Source organism: Aspergillus eucalypticola, assembly GCF_003184535.1.
Source record: "Aspergillus eucalypticola CBS 122712 chromosome Unknown BO83scaffold_10, whole genome shotgun sequence".
NCBI lineage: Eukaryota > Fungi > Ascomycota > Eurotiomycetes > Eurotiales > Aspergillaceae > Aspergillus > Aspergillus eucalypticola.
In genome coordinates, this window is record NW_020290284.1 from 731,304 (window position 1) to 747,718 (window position 16,415).

Sequence of the window (16,415 nt, forward strand, 5' to 3'; positions counted from 1 at the left end):
GAATACGTTGGATGGACTAGCTGCTTTTGGCTTGCTCCATAAGCGTTGCTGAGCTCTTGGTTATGTTTATATAGCATCTACTTGCTAGGATGCACGAATCAAGTCTAAACAGTTTATTGTCTAACATATTCTACTAATATAACGCTCGAAAGTAAATGAAACAAAACACCAACAGATGGATATATGTACACTTCGCTTAATTTTCACCCATCACTCATTAATCAAGCACTTTTCTTGTTGGCCTTCTGAGCCAACAAGTTCAACGCACTACCGGCCAGGACAAAAGCACACTGGTCCGGACTGAGAGTGTGCTTGACGGGGACCACCAGCGACTCGCCGCTGCGCTTGGTCACCCGCAGCTGGATGGAGCCTTGTCCACCAGCCTGCAAGACCTCATACAGTCCCTCGGTGGCCACCTGGTCACAAGCATCAATCTTGTCATAGTCGGCCGGGTTCTCGAAAGTCAAGGGAACGACACCCTGCTTCTTCAGGTTCGTCTCGTGGATACGGGCAAAGCTCTTGGCCACGATGATGCGACCACCCAGGTAACGGGGCTGTAGAGCAGCGTGCTCACGTGCGCTACCCTCACCGTAGTTCTCCTCGGCCACAACCAGCCACTCAACACCGTTGGCCTTCCACTGGGCGGCCAGGTCCGGAATGGAGTACTGCTTGCCGTCCTCGTCGTAGGCAACGTTGGTCTCACCGGTGGCGGCATTGACGGCACCGATCAGGGTGTTGGCGGAGATGTTGGGCAGGTGACCCTTGTACTTCAACCACGGACCAGCCGCCGAGATGGTGTCAGTCGTGCACTGGCCACGGACCTTGTACAGAACCTTGAGGCCGGAAAGGTCGCCCTTGGGGAAGGGAGCGAAGGGCTCCAGCAGAGCCAGACGATCCGAGGTGGGGGAGACAATCACTTCGCAAGAGGGATCGGGCACAGCGGCAGTGGGCTGGAAGTCAGGGTTGCCATCGGCAAAGCCATCACTGGGAAGAGCGTAGCCCGTGGGAGGCTGGAAGCGGAACTCCTCACCGCTGGGGGTGGTAATGCTGTCGGTCATGGGGTTGAAGGTGGTGCTTCCAGAGTAAACCATGGCGGTGACGAGCTCAGGAGAGGCCAGGAAGTTCATGGTTCTCCGGTTGCCGTCGTTGCGACCGGGGAAGTTACGGTTGTAGGAAGTGAGAATGGCGTTGTCCTCGCCCTTGGGGACACCGTCCGTGCGCTTCCACTGACCAATGCAGGGACCGCAGGCGTTGGCCAGCACGGTACCGCCGGCCTGGGAGAAAGTCGACAGAGTCTGATCGCGGTCCAGGGTGGCGCGAATCTGCTCACTACCGGGAGTGATGAAGAAGTCGGACTTGGGCTGAAGACCGGCGGCAGAGGCCTGCTTGACCAGGTTCTCCGCACGGGTCATGTCCTCGTAGGAACTGTTGGTGCAGCTACCAATCAAACCCGCTCCAAGGGACTCGGGCCATTGCTTCTCACGAACGGTGTCGGCGAAAGCAGACAGGGGAACAGAGAGGTCGGGGGTGAAGGGACCGTTGATGTGAGGCTCCAGCGTCGACAGATCAATGGTGATCAGCTGGTCATACTCTGCACCACCGTCGGCACGGAGCAGGTTCCTGGGACCGGAACCGGCGATCTCAGAGGCGGCACGGGCAACATCAGCCCGGTGAGTCGCCTGCAGGTAGGGGACGTGGTTGGGGGAGAAGGGGAACACGGAGGTCGTCGCGCCCACCTCGGCACCCATGTTACAGATGGTGGCCATACCAGTGCAGCTCAGGGTCTCCAGGCCAGGTCCGTGGTACTCAATGATGAAGCCGGTTCCACCACGCACGGTGAGCTTACCAGCCAAGTGGAGGATGATATCCTTGGGGGCAGCCCAGCCGTTGAGCTTGCCCTCCAGACGCACACCCAGGACGCGGGGCGCCTTGAGCTCCCAAGGGGCGTCAACCAGCGCATCAACAGCATCCGCACCACCGACACCAATGGCAATGGCACCCAGACCACCGGCGTTGGGGGTGTGACTGTCAGTTCCCAGCATCATCAGACCCGGGGCAGCGTAGTTCTCCAGAACGCTCTGGTGAATGATACCGGCACCAGGAGGCCAGAACTCAATTCCATAGCGCTTGGCGGCACTCTCCAGGAAGTCGAACACCTCGCTGTTACCCTTGATGGATGCCGGCAGATCAGTGTCAGCACCACGCTCACCAACAATCATGTGGTCGCAGTGGATACTCGCGGGCACGGCCGTCGAGGGGAGACCGCAAGACATGAACTGCAAAAGAGCCATCTGGGCCGACGCATCCTGCATCGCCACGCGGTCAGGCTTCAACTTCAAGTTGGCCTTGCCGCGAATGTCACGGCCATTGTTGGTGCCGGTCAGAAGGGACTCCTCGGGGTTGTCCAGATGGGCGTAGAGGATCTTCTCCGCCAGGGTCAAGTTGCGGTCCTGACCAAGCACGCGACGGACGTTTTCGAGGTTCTGAACGATCTTCGGGTAGGGAGGCAAGCGGGAGGAGGCTGCCGGAGAAGCCTCCGTGGCCAGGCCACGGCGACTGAACAGTCGTTGCGGAGAGAGGCACTTCGGGGCCAGCTATAGTACGGGGAAGTGGAGTGGTCAGTCCAGGCTGCTAGGGAGTCAATCGGGCTGATAACGGCACGACTTACCCTCTGAGAAGCGGTGGCCCGCTGCCAAACAAGCTGCCTCACCATTGTCACGCCGGTTACTTGGATGATAGCAGAGGGAAGTGACAGAGACTCAACGACGAGCAATTTTCTGTGCCATATGCTAGTGGCACTTTTCTTTTACCTTCCCCTTGATTGGCTCGCGCCACCGCCGATGCCGGATCTGGTGTCGATCTCAATTATGACTCATCCGTGATAAGCCACTAATATCATGTGGTCAAGTAACTGATGGAACAATTAATGTTCCGGACAGCCACATTTTACATCATCAAGGTATATGCAGTGCCTGCATTATTTATGTAGTAAATGAAAACCAATCCCCTAATTTCACATACTATATGCCTCGTTCAATTTCCTCATTATCATTACACATCCAGGCATACCGTATACCTGCCGGGAATATTATCACATCATCAAAATTATACATACCCACCCTGACCCAGAAATCCCACAAGCAAAACAGACAAACGATTAAACAACACCAATCTCCACCCCCGCAACATCTCCACCTCCCGTCCCGATCCCGATTCGATTCAGTTGGTGATAACTGGAGCCGTGTTATCCCATTCATCACTCTCGGCCACATCGACCAAATATCGCGCCACGCTAATTCGACTCGTACTAGCCATCATGGGAACTCCCTTGCCGTCATCCGGCCACACCTTGATGGCAGTTTCTTCCGTTTCGACTAGCCGCGACGGCCTTACAAACACATAACCGACCCCGCTGGCCAGGACTTCCCTTTCTGTTTCATTATGATCATCGTACTGATGTGACATATTAGATGTCTTCATGAGTAGCCGCAGCAGAATGTGCAGATTAGCCCAGGATGCTCCCACCCCGAATGCCTGCAGAATCACAGTCTTGCGGACCCCAAACTCTTTCATTGCAGCCACTACATTGGCGTTGCAGTCGGCCATTAAACGAGGGGGAGAGATGGCTGCAGCAAACGGACTATCGCTCGCTCGAGGCGCATTTAGCGTTACAATCACCACGTCGGGCTTGTCTGCTTTGAACGCGGCTCGTACGTCATCTAGGTTCATCGGAGTGCCTGAGACATGTCAGCCGTGGAACACTTTTCAATCGAAGCAATAGCAGCAGCAAGACTTCATCGTGTACTAACCTTGGATAACATCTAGACCGGGTCGTGGACCACCCAGCGCATCAGGTGTTCGGGCTAGGGTAGTGACCTGGTGGCCTTGGACATATTAGCCATATTCATCACCACATCGTACGTTTTATAAAGTAGCAGGAGCCTACCTCGTCCCAGCAGCTCGTCAATGACAAGCCTACCACATCGTCCGGTCCCGCCAATTACGAGAACGCGCATACTGCTGATTGAAGACACCAGCGGCCGTGTATCGAACTCTTGAACCAGCCAAGATCTCTGGGCACTATTTGTCTGGCCTTATTCTGGATTTTCAGAGAGGCTCGGGGCATCTAAGTACCCTCGCGCGTTTCAGATGTCATTATCTATCGATTACGGAAGAGGAGTAGTTTTACAGGGATGCCCGGAGTGGCCCTCGGATCCGGTATACTTCGGGTCCGGAGGGAGTCTTTGCAGCTGGGCCCAATGGCCTCCACGATGGACTCGAGTCATTGTCCTTTTCGTAGTCACTATGCAAAGTTTTATGCAACCTTCTTACAACATCATCCAGTTACTTCTGGAAGGTTCCGGCTCAGTATCCGTGTTGGCTGTATAGGGCAACTGGTCGACCCTTTGGTTTGGAGCCATTACATAATGATGGGGGGTATGGCATGGAAATTTGCAATAAAGAAGTTACTCAGAGACTACTAAAGAGAGGGGATTATTTGTTATGGGAGTTATGCGACAGGACTTTTGCCTCCTCTAGCTGCTGTTTGCTAAACAATGAGTGTCAAGGAAGAGCTAGAAGTCCCTGAAGTGAAGCCAAGATCCGATGTGGGAAGGAAAGTTTCCACAAATGCTTAGCCACACAAAGTATGTCGGCCAAATCCGATATATGACAACTGTCTCAGTGAATAATACTCACTGGAAGGTAAAGAGTATATGAAAATCAAATCATTCATTAGTGCTGTGTAAGTAGTATTATGTTTTTCTGTTGCATGGATGATGACATCATTGTATACATCTCAATTTTAGGTGTTAGACAGCGCTTGAGTAGAATCTGTTGGCTATTAGCAATAGTAGTAAGTTATATAGTATCTCCTATTCATATTAAATTTTTCTAAAATCACCTTAACTTTGCAAACATATTTACAATAAATAAAGTGCAGATCCGCTTTGTCTCCATGCAGGTACTACTGCGGCCATCTCCGTCCCCGCAACAGAGCGGAGGCCGAGGCTCAAGTCACCTGACGTCAGGATCCGCACTGAATTTTGCAGCCGACAGAGGGGCTGATGGATCGCCAGTGACGATATTGGTGGGTGGTCCAGGCGTGTGGTCGGCTTCCAACATTCAAGCATACATAGCCCAATTCAGTTTTACATTTTCCGAGCTTGGAAGGTCGACAAAGCCCATCCACTGCGTCATGCCGGAACTACTACCTCCTTTGGCACCGGTTCCACCCCCGGAGGTGCAGAGCACCGTACCACCCAACGAATGGGAGCTCTATATAGATGCGTGGATCTTGCTTCTGCAAGTACGCATTGAAGGTCCTGATTCCCAGTTTAAAGAAATTGCCGCCCACGATGAAACTGCCGTGACCTTCTTGACCTCCTTCTATCATCAATCTGCCACCCATGGCTCATCTGGCTTCCATGCCGGGCTAAAAGCGCGTTCATTACGGAAGCTTTGCTTCTTGTTGACGAGGAGGTTCCTTCTGGATGCCTCTGCAACACCGTCTGAGCTGCTTGATGTACATGTCCTTGCGAACATGTGTTGCACCTACCCTTCGAGCGCTGCCATGAAGCGACTATTGTCTGATGCCTGGAACAAGCATCAAGATACAATAACATCCAGCCTTGAGAAGGTCAAGACGAAGATTATCAGAGAGCTTGCCTCGCTCAACCCCTCGAAGTCTACGGCTATCCTCTCTGACATTCGCCTCTTGACTATCCTGGCGTCCGCACTCCCCGGTTGCGGCCAGGTGCTCATGACCGGATCTGACTTTCTGGACACATTCGCCGATGCATACCAAACACACAAACGAGTGGATATCCGCAGCGTCCTCGTAGCGAACGTCTACGTTGGTCTAGCATCGCTTCTGAAGGGCCCAAAGCTGAACCTCTCCGCGCTGCTGGACCAGCTATACAGTCTAAAATCCAGCGCTGGCGTCGGATCCTCAACAACGAAAAAGGAGCCCAGCCTCCTATCCGACGTTATATGCAGTACAGACCTCCTAGTCCGTCTCGACCGCCATCTCAGCACCCACCCCCAAAAACGAGGCCAAGACCTCCTCACCAGTCTACGAACCTATCAAGAAGAAACAAAAGTCTTCCACCGTCGCCATCAAAAACAAAAGAAGCGACTCCTCGACAAAGGCAAAGGCCGCGCTGCTACGGATCTCCCCGCACCCGAAGACATGCACATTCACCGCATGTCTTTGATCACCCAAGTCCAAGATCTTTTCCCCGACCTAGGCTCCGGCTACATCACCCGCTTGCTAGACCACTACAACGACGACCCCGAAACAATCGTCTCGCATCTCCTCGACGACTCCATCCCCTCTGAGCTCCGCACCCTCGACAAATCCGAACAACTTCCTACATCAACATCAACCTCAACCATCCCACACGACCCTCTCCCACCCCGCTCAACACCACCACCCACAGAGTCAACCCTCCCAGCCCGCAAAAACATATTCGACAACGACGTTGACCTTGCCGAACTATCTGACCAGTCTGCCCTCCACCACGGCCGCCGCACCAACACCACCCAAGCCGACGACCTCCTCGCCGACCGCACCCACCACTCCGCGAACAAAGCTGCTATCCTTTCCGCCCTAGCCACCTTTGACTCCGACGACGACGAACGCGACGATACCTACGACATCGCCGACGTCGGCGGAACCATTGATGACACCACCACCGACGATGCCAAGGCCGCAGCAGAGCAACAACAAGAGGCAGAACTCTCCCTCTACCGCACATATAAATCTCTTCCGGCCCTGTTTGCGCGCGACTCTGCCACAAGACGCTCACAGCCCCGCGCTTCGCTTAAGCGCGAAACCGGCATGACGGATGAAGCGATCGAGGGGTGGGCAGTCATGTTGTCGAGGGATCCGAAACGGATGGCTAGATTGGAGGATAAGATGGCTTTTGGTGCTGCTGATGGTGGGGGGTTGAATCAGCCTGAGTTGCCGGCTACGTCGTATCGGAGACCTGGTGCTGGAACGGAAGATGACGACGAGAGTGAGGCAGGTGGGAGCAACAGCTCAAGAGGAAGAGGAGGACGCGGACGCGGTGGGAGAGGTCGGGGACGTGGTGCAGGCCAGCAGGGTAGTACTCCTGGGAATAGTAACCCTGCTGTTGCGCGGCAGAGGAAAGAGGAGAATAAAGCTAGTCGGGCGAATCATAATCGTCGACAGCAGCGAGCGAGGAAGGTTGCGAGGGCTGGGGGGATGATGGGGTAGTTAGTAGTTTACCGGAAACGATATTATGAAAGAATGAAAGAATTACTTACTTTAGGCATTAGACGGGCGCTTACTCATGGAAAGTACTGTGAAAAGTGACATGTCCAATAACCTGTAAGTATCTCCGCCTAGCATGGGTTACTATTTATCTGTGTTTCTATATTCGAATGAATCTATGTCCGCTCCCCCCCCAACATACTCAAATTTCGTAAACACGAATATGCGTAGGTATCAATCTCAGACGATCCAAGGACTCTAGGTGCTTCTCTTGACGATTCTACATTGTCATCCACTCCCCAGATTGGGTAATAATTGGCCTCCCATCTTCCTCGTATTTCATCTTTATCAGATTCAGCCACCGACGCATCAGAGTTACATCTAAAGAAAAATATGTCAAAGATTACCCGACATACATAGATTGATTATTGGCCACGAGAGATCTTAAAATTTAGATCGTTCTAGCAATAGCAATTTACTAAGTTCCACAGTCCCTCGCTGATTTATCTCATTTGAGCTATATGACCGCCTTGCCAGCTCAGAAGACATTCCTGCTATCAGTCCCATCCACCTCTAGAATTAAATTTTTTTTCTTTCCTCTGTAAGTATGCTATAGCTGAAGAAGAATATACTAACAAGCCCCTTCCTGAAGATCCCGCCGTTGTTGAGAACAGCCATGAGATTGTTGACACTCTCCATGGGATTCTCGGCCCTCACCTAGGCAAAAGACCAGGTATGGCAAGCCATAACTGTCTACAGTACCCAGATCGTCCGTTACCTCTCTAATAAGAGTACAGCGCATGCCAAAGGAATTCACTTTCGATGAACTTTCGAACCCTCTTACGCGGCATCGAGTCTCTCAACTGCTCCTCACTATAACGAGCTCTCTTTACCGTCATTGCTCGGTCCTCCAGCAGCACAGGTGTTTGTCCAGGCCAAGAGGCCGTTCTCTGAAAGCTTCGCAACAGAAACGTACTATGGCGTCAACACTTTCTCATTCTTGTTTCGCTCACAAAGGATCGTAGGTTTATTCGTTATCGTCGTAAGCCGTACCGAAAATTTCTTTTTGATCCGTTAATTGAGACTCATACTGCTGCATATCTGATCAGTGGTAGAGAGCGACGTGCAGCCTAGGTAGCTAGATAGTCAGATATATTCTTTACTTGCCCATTCAATTCCGCGGTGATAGAAATATGACCCATACAGCATAGGCTATTTGTGTTATTGTAATCATGTCATAGTCATCTTAACATGAGAGAACCGAGTGGCTTTCGCCGCAACCCGACCTTCTGAGAGGCGACAACCTCACAACCTAGAGCAACACCGGTGTCAATTTGGGCAAGGCGTCGGTCATGAAGGAATCTATTCTTCAATAAAGACTACTTGGAATGATCACAGGACTTGCTATCATCAACAGGGCGTGTCTGGATCGAATCGATTTCCTAAAACAACATACCGGTATTTCCGAAAGAGGAAACCTACCCGCTCCTGCGGCGGCATCGTCAAAAAGGGTAATTACCATCGTTTAGATATAAATGACTACTTGCAGCAGTAACCAGCATACGCAAAGAGTAGTATCTATGAAATCGAAAATTTGCAATGGCAATAACTAGCCTCTTCCGAGCAGCATCTCCGCCTGAGAATGCGCCGACATGCTTTGGTATCAGGTAACGGCGAGCATTTACACCCAACAAGGGTCGTTATACTGACGTGGAACAGGCTTGATAGTGATATAATATGGCTTCCTGGAGACTCATCGTCAACAGGATACTGCCATGTTACAGGAAAGGTCGTGTTATGTCTCAACCAATCACTCTGTGTCAAGGATATCAAGCTGCACTTTGAAGGGCGGCGTTACATGAAGTACGACTATCACTCCTTCTGTGTGACTAAAACTAACTGATTATGTGAATAGCTGGCAGAGTTTTTCGGAACCCCAGGGAGCTCACCATCATATGCCGTCCTTGGAGCGGCTATTCATGTATCAAACCTGGAGCTTTCTACCTTATCCCGGGACTCCATCACCAACTACTCTACCAGCTGGAAACCACGAGTTCCCATTCACCTTTTGCCTATCCAACAGCACACCAGACACTATTGAGGGCCTCGGCGACTGTCATGCCAGATATCAGCTGAAAGCTATGATCAGCACAGTCGGCGGACGTCGTATCCATGCTAACACCCGGGTCAGGGTGCGTCGGATGTACAGATCACTTTTGCTACCCGAGCCGAAGGTGAGATATAATGCAATATTGCCTTGTGAGGTCTCAATTAAAAGGCTAATTTCAATAGATAATGCAAGAAATATGGCCGCAGAAGATAATCTATCGCGTTTCACTACCATCTCAGGCCTATATCTTCGGGAGTGTTGTCCCCATCAAGTTTGAGTTTATTCCTTCATGCAAAAGGCTCGAGGTAGCAACCATCCACACTAAGGTCGAAGAGACACACAGAGCCTTGCAACAGCCTGTTTCCAACCACAGGACCCGTATAATAGTCAAGGACGACTATTATCCCAGAGGTTGGGATGAAGACGAATACAGAATAACATCCGATAATGAAGGTTGCTGGTATTCTACAACCCGCTTCCTTCACCTGCCGAGTGATCCAAAAGAATGTCTACAGAGCATCTCTACTAATTTTCTTCGTGTCGAGCACACGCTCACCATCCAAGTCAAGCTCTTAAACCCCGATGGTCACCACTCAGCTGTATGATTTCCAGGTCCATTGTTCGTTCATCTTACTTACCACAATATAGGTCCTTTTAGATATGCCCATTTCGATTCAATGTGCCTTGCCACCTTTGCTAGAGGACCCCTTTGTTTGCTCCGTGATTCAATCCCTCAGATTGATGGATGAGACGTTTGATCAGCCACTGCCGAGCTACAATAATCACGTTATGGACCGAACTCCCGATGAAATTGCATTTGGAGTACCTGGTGATGACACAGAAGTTCTCTTGGAACCTCCAAGTTATTGCCAGTTGGACAGTTCTTCAAAGCCACCAAGTTATGAATCTGCCGTTATATCGGCATTTTCTAATCCGGCGCTGTTTAATGAGGGCTACGCCTGACGCAACATGCTGGGTGTGAAATTCTTGCAGAAAACATTCATATAACTGATCAAGCTCACCTCCTAAACACCTTCACTCTTGCCAACTACATAGGAAAATGCCTCATCCAGAATCCTCAGGCCCTCCTCAATTTCTTGCGATGACACCGTCACTGGCGGCGCCAGACGGAATACTCCTCCCATCCCCGGAAGGTTAACAACATTACACGACAGCCCACACGCCATGGCTCTGTCTGACACCAACTGACCTAGCTCCGGCCCAGGAGCCTGAGTACTCCGATTGGATATGATCTCGATTCCCTGCAAAAGGCCCCGACCGCGTACATCCCCAATACACCAGTACTTTTTCTGGAGCTTTAGCAGGCCTTCCCTCAACTGCCCACCACGCTCCCTCGCTCTCCGGCAGATATCCTCTCGCTCCACAATCTCTAACACCTTATTTCCCACCGCCGCAGTAAGGGGATCATTTAAGTGTGTCGTCAACCAAAGAAACCCAGCATCCGCGCACTCCTGAGCAATCTCAGCCGTCGTACTTACCGATGCCAAAGGAAGCCCACATCCCAGAGTCTTTGACAAAGCTAGAATATCCGGGACTATTCCAGCCTGCTCGAATGCAAACATGTGGCCAGTGCGACCGACTCCTGTCTGCGCCTCGTCCATGATTAGCAACATGCCGCGCTTCTTGCACTCAATCGCCATGCGTTGCAAATATGCATCGGGGAGCTCCAAAATCCCCCCAGTCGACAAAATAGGCTCCATGACAAACGCAGCCAGCGACCCCACACTCTGCCGATCAATCATGGACCAACCAAACATCAGCTCCGTCTCCCAATCATACGTCCCGTCCGCCTTGCGAAAAGGCGAGCGGTATGCATACGGAGCGGGAAAGGCAAGCTGGCCTGGCATGCATGGACTACCGCATTTCCTGCCCGTGGAATACGTGGCTGATCCTGAGCCCTGGGTAAGGCCGTGGTAACTAGCGCTGAAGGCGACAACTTCGAATTTTCCAGTGTACGCTTTGGCCATTTTAATGGCAGCTTCAATAGACTCGGAGCCGGTGTTTAGGAAGAAGGACTTTTCGAGGGGCGGAGGGAGGAATCGGGCGAGACGCTCAGCTAGGTCCACTACTGGGTGGGTGATCATGTTGCTGAGGAGGTGGTCTAGCTTGGCGGCGTATTCCTGGATTGTGGTGACGATCTCAGGATGGGAATGACCGAGCAGTGAGCTCATCTGGCCTGACGTAAAGTCGAGGACGCGACGGTTGTTGGTGTCATATAACCAGGTGCCTTTGGCTTCGGTGATGATGACTGGAGAGATAGGGACTCCTGTGGATATGAGGTACTTGTTGGCTTTGGCGAAGAAGGCGGCGGTGGTATTGGGGCTTGTCATATTGTTCGATAGCGAGTGCTTTTCCTTCGATAATAATATCAATAATTATGTTCCTCAATCTGAACCTGTTTTCCATGTTAATCCAGGCCTCCTTGGCTATAAGTACTAGTTCCCCTCAGAGTGGCCGCGGGTATAGGGTTCTGCTATCTAACTACTCTAATTGGCTGAGTTGCCCGCGGGCGAAGGTTCCCCGCGGCCACGAAATACTTCGCTTTATCGGAGACACTCCCTCCTTGTTCTTTGAATCCACGGATCAAATATCCAGTAGAAGGCATTCTGATCATACTTAAGAAAATGAAGGAGAATGGTAGCAGCTCAGGCAGACCCTATCGGTCTCATGCGCATCCCGCATGTTTGCCTTGCCGAAAACGCAAGTCGCGATGCCGCACCAGAGACTCTTCGGCGACATGCATGATGTGTCTGGCTCATGCAACCGAGTGCCTCTTTCCTTCAGCTGACAAGCCTGCGCAAAGGAAGCGAACCGCCAACCTGCAGCGGATTGCACCCAAGACAGCCCGAGTTGAACGACCTTCCACCCCTCAGGTCGTACTCCCGTCACCCAGGACCAGCCAACGTTCGGACACACCACAACTGACGAGACATCACCACCCAACCCATATTCCCACAGCATATTCATATGGCAGGATTGAAAGTCTCATGGATGTGGTTGGTGATACTGGAGACGACAGCTCCCATGTCGTCAGTCCAGTTGTTGCCGATGACAGTAGTATATTGGAAGGATATCTGTTCACAGTTCCGGATAATCGAAGACCAGGCTTGATGCACACTAGTTCAAAATCCAGTCGACTCATGCAGCAGGTACTGTTCAATACCATTCCAAGGCGTCCGTTAGGGGTGTACTCAAATCAATCTCTCCCGTCCATAAAATGCGAGCTCATCGAAAAATACCTCGAGCCCGCGACGAAGGATGTTGTGGGACTGTAAGTCATCGCAAATGATCATTGACATGAGATTTCTACTTACTGAGTGTTGTGCCTCCAGGTTCTTCGAATGCGCAAATATATGCTTCCCTGTGTTTGACGAGGCGTCGTTCATGAATGCTTACTGCACTCGCAAAGAAGAAATATCCCCAGCTCTCCTCTGCAATCTATATGCCAACTCGCTAATATACTGGGACAATTCGCCACAACTGCGTTCAACTCGCACACCCGACATCCGCTATATCTGGAACCAAGCTAACGAGGCTCTTCATTCCGAGTTGTTTCTGTGTCCTGGTATTTCAACTGTACTGGCGATGCTGCTGAATGTCTGCGGCAGACCAAGCACCTCGATCTTTGGCAATGGGGGTATGGTAGGGACAGCGGTAGCCCTATCTAATGCCTTGGGTTTGAATCGAGATCCCTCCCAGTGGAATATCTCTGCCCTCGAGAAGGGATTCCGCATCCGCGTCTGGTGGTTGGTCGTGATTCACGATCGATGGTAGGATATACCGCTTTTCTACTTCTCTCTTCCACGCTAACATTTACTAGGTGCAGCCTCGCCTACGGAACACCGCTCCAGATTCATCGCACCCAATACGACGTCCCATTTCCAACCATGGACTATGTCCTCTCTTCTCCCGGAATGCCATCTCATGAAGCTGCAGCCTCAATATTCATTGCTTTCACGACACTAACCGAAGTGCTGGGTCAATACCTAGAATATATCTATCACGTCTCCAGTCTCGTGAGGAAGACAATCAGTTCCCTTTCACACCTCCTCACCAACTGGGAAGATTCCCTCGACACCAAGACCCGCCATATTATCCACCGCGGAACCGACTTGATCACCCCTGGCGCGGCAAACCTGCGCCTGGCATACTTATCCGTGAAGCTTCTGCTCCGACGAATCGCACTCGACCTGGACGACGATCAGACCGAGACTTCTAATATTGATAATATGAATGACAGCACCTCTTCCTCTGTTTCGTTCACGCAAGTCGAGCGTGTAGCGGAAGAGATAGTGCATCTCGTAAGGGAGCTAGACGAGCATTAGCTACGTGGGTTTTGGATCCCGGTGCAGGCGTACTCGCTAACATCTGCGACAACATTTCTTCTGCGGAGTGGGCTCCGCAGAGTTAGATCGCACTCTGTCGAACGCGGCAAAAATCCACCCTTGGAGTTGGCTAAAGAAATGATCGCTACACTGCAGTCACATCGGCAGCTTACTGGATGGGATCTGGGTGACGATTGTCTGTCAAAGTGCGGCGTGCTGGTGGAAAGGATTGCTCCCTTGGATAATGATGGGACCGGCTTGCCACTAAATGATGAATTGTCTGATTCATTGCAGCCTTTTGATCTAGATACATCGATCCTGGGTGACCTGTTCTGGGACATGCCATATATGGGGAACACCTTTACTTTACAACACCCTTGATTATCATCAACACATCCTTTTCAATATTATATCTCTCTATATCTAATTTTATTAGATCTATACTCTATAATACACACTCACTCCTATCATCCACTACCCCTTAAACGGCGCAAACCTCGACATCTTCCTCAACCTAACCCCATAAATCATAAACAAAAACGGCACCGGAATGGCCGCCGCCGCAACACCCCCCAAAATGGACATTGCCGGCCCAACCCCCAAATTGCGAAACATGGGCTGCGAGAACAGTGGAAACGCCGCGGCCAACACACTCCGCAGGAAAGTATTCGAAGCCGTCGCCGACGCCGCATAGGGCCCGTACGTATCAACCAGGAAATTTATACACTGGCCAAAGATAATACAAAACCCACATCCAAACACCATTGCCGCCACAACCGGCAATCCCCACGAATACTTCGGCTCAGCCGTCCACCCAAACCAGAACAGACCACCGGCGAACAAGAACCCGCCAACAGCCATGGGCATCAGACGCGCCTCGGGGACAGGCTTGCCGCCACCTTCCTCCCACTTGCGGATGTAGTATGGCTGGCCGATGAAGATGATGAACGCCGACGAGAGCAGAACACCGACGAACAGACCGATGAATGGCAGCGTAGCAACAACGGGCTTCCATTGGCGGATATCATCAAAAACAATCGGAAATACCTCAAGGGTGAGATACAGCAACGCATACGTAAACGACGCATACAGCGCGATCACTGTGACCATCGGCTCAGTGACAAGCATGACCAGCGGACGCGAGAAATGCTTCGTGACGATACTATGCACGTCCACCTTGATGTGTTCGTGCGGGTGGTATAGGTCCTCATTCCCGGTCTCCTTGCGCATACGCTCTGCCTTGCGGTGTAGCAGCACGGGGCCGTATACCTCCGGCAGACAGAAGAAAGTGATGCCGAAGATGAAGAACACGATGATAGCCTCAATGTACTCAGTCCAGCGCCACCCTAAGTGAGGGTTCGAGACAAGCGCGGCGCCAATTATAGGCCCCATGGTTGGGCCGCCGACGACGCAAATGGCGTACGAGGTGCTGGCGATGCCGCGCGCCTTCATGTGGAAGATGTCACCGAGTGCAGCGGAGACATTACTAACTGGTGCGGAGCCGAATAGGCCCGCGAAGTACCGGGTGATGAGAACTGAAGCTGTGTTTTTGCTGGTTGCGGTGCCGATGCTGAATAGTCCGAGGACGAATACCGCCGGCAGCATCGACCACCGCCGGCCGAAGAGTTCGGAAATGGGTGCCCAGCATAGAGGACCGAAGGCGAAGCCAAGACTGTTATGCTCGTTAGTAGCTGTTGGAAGGAAGCTTATACCGGGATTCGATTCAATGATTGGGATATATTACATACATATAAAGGGACACCGGAAGAATACTAACTTCCGTCCCAATGTTCAAATAAGCCTTGAGCTCGGTCTCCGCCGGAGAGATAATACTCGATCCTAGACTGGCGCTCAACGCCAATAATCCTAGCTGAAACGTGATCCAACATTTGTACGCCGTCGAAAAGTTATGTGGGTTCTCGGGGTCGTTTTCCTCCCATTTCACTAGGTTAGGATCGGGGCCGCCGCCTGCATGTTCGACCTTGCCCTTTTCAGCATCTGCTGGTCGAGATGATGCTGGTAGCGGCGGTGGTGGAACGACAGTCATTTCTGGGCTGAGATAAAGGCTGAGATGCTAAGGCTGCAACGCACCCTTATTCTCCTTCTCGGCTTCAGATATTTTCTCCCATTTGGTGTTGTTTCGAGGGGGTGACGAAATTCCTACACCTTTTTTTTTCTTCTCTCTGATTCGCCGCTTCGGGGTTTCGGCATGCTGTCCGGTAGATTTTCTCCGATATGCACGGGGGTGGCGTCGGATAGTCCGAACGGAGGGTCCGATGGTAGGGGGGTTGTTTAAAGGGTGGATGGGTTTGGCCGGAATGGTGCTGGGTGAGTGCTGGGTGTAGTGATAAGTGGGGAGTTTGGCACGACTTTTAGTGGTCTTGCTGCAAATGCCGAGCCCCCTTTGCATGCCTCCTGGCTGTTTTCGGTGGGCTCGGATATAACATATTTCGGAGTTATCGGGCGAACATTTTCCGTTTGTAGGCGTACCCACTCTTGTTTTGGTTGTCAAGGTCCTATAAATTTTAAAGGAATTCTAGGCGATTTCTAGCGTGTTAAAATTGGCTGTGAAGGACATTGATTGGTAGTTGAAGCTGAAGGAAGATCCAGATAGCTGAGAGTGTTCTACACCATGAATTCTCCGTCACATAAGTGGACTATCTTGCCCATCTGACTTGCATACGGCATAGCATCCGTGCAAATGTTGTGAATATTACTAACT

At 51.5% G+C, this 16,415-nt stretch overlaps 7 protein-coding genes across 7 annotated transcripts; 3 read left to right on the forward strand and 4 right to left on the reverse strand.

Annotated features, from left to right (window-relative positions):
- Positions 1–98: 98 nt before the first annotated feature.
- Positions 99–2,753, reverse strand: BO83DRAFT_359576 (aconitate hydratase ACO2). Its single transcript, XM_025529362.1, has 2 exons — positions 2,669–2,753; positions 99–2,594 (listed from the first exon to the last, which is right to left on the reverse strand). Exons 1-2 carry the CDS (start codon positions 2,711–2,713, stop codon positions 222–224), a joined length of 2,418 nt encoding a protein of 805 aa, XP_025388971.1. The 5' UTR covers positions 2,714–2,753; the 3' UTR covers positions 99–221.
- Positions 2,754–3,020: 267 nt separating this feature from the next.
- BO83DRAFT_407752 (NAD(P)-dependent oxidoreductase) lies at positions 3,021–4,016 on the reverse strand (the record flags this gene model as incomplete). The annotated part of the gene is made up of 3 exons (XM_025533987.1): positions 3,021–3,737; positions 3,828–3,884; positions 3,947–4,016. 3 exons carry the CDS (start codon positions 4,014–4,016, stop codon positions 3,220–3,222), a joined length of 645 nt encoding a protein of 214 aa, XP_025388972.1. The 3' UTR covers positions 3,021–3,219.
- A 1,085-nt stretch (positions 4,017–5,101) lies between these two features.
- BO83DRAFT_377922 (ASCC2 family CUE domain-containing protein) lies at positions 5,102–7,252 on the forward strand. The gene has a single exon (XM_025531119.1). It carries the CDS (start codon positions 5,198–5,200, stop codon positions 7,238–7,240), a length of 2,043 nt encoding a protein of 680 aa, XP_025388973.1. The 5' UTR covers positions 5,102–5,197; the 3' UTR covers positions 7,241–7,252.
- Positions 7,253–8,836: 1,584 nt separating this feature from the next.
- On the forward strand, positions 8,837–10,310 carry BO83DRAFT_398268 (arrestin family protein; the record flags this gene model as incomplete). Its single annotated transcript, XM_025533241.1, has 5 exons — positions 8,837–8,904; positions 8,957–9,100; positions 9,153–9,471; positions 9,530–9,946; positions 9,996–10,310. The coding sequence occupies 5 exons, from the start codon at positions 8,837–8,839 to the stop codon at positions 10,308–10,310; spliced, it is 1,263 nt and encodes a 420-aa protein (XP_025388974.1).
- A 68-nt stretch (positions 10,311–10,378) lies between these two features.
- On the reverse strand, positions 10,379–11,745 carry BO83DRAFT_336631 (aspartate aminotransferase family protein; the record flags this gene model as incomplete). Its single annotated transcript, XM_025528453.1, has 1 exon — positions 10,379–11,745. A coding segment is annotated over exon 1 (1,320 nt), but the record flags the coding sequence as incomplete, so codon positions are not given.
- Positions 11,746–11,972: 227 nt separating this feature from the next.
- BO83DRAFT_407755 (uncharacterized protein) lies at positions 11,973–14,074 on the forward strand (the record flags this gene model as incomplete). Its single annotated transcript, XM_025533988.1, has 4 exons — positions 11,973–12,639; positions 12,701–13,138; positions 13,189–13,669; positions 13,694–14,074. Exons 1-4 carry the CDS (start codon positions 11,993–11,995, stop codon positions 14,072–14,074), a joined length of 1,947 nt encoding a protein of 648 aa, XP_025388976.1. The 5' UTR covers positions 11,973–11,992.
- A 93-nt stretch (positions 14,075–14,167) lies between these two features.
- Positions 14,168–15,947, reverse strand: BO83DRAFT_443940 (MFS transporter; the record flags this gene model as incomplete). The annotated part of the gene is made up of 2 exons (XM_025536472.1): positions 15,442–15,947; positions 14,168–15,365 (listed from the first exon to the last, which is right to left on the reverse strand). Exons 1-2 carry the CDS (start codon positions 15,738–15,740, stop codon positions 14,168–14,170), a joined length of 1,497 nt encoding a protein of 498 aa, XP_025388977.1. The 5' UTR covers positions 15,741–15,947.
- Between the last annotated feature and the right edge of the window lie 468 nt (positions 15,948–16,415).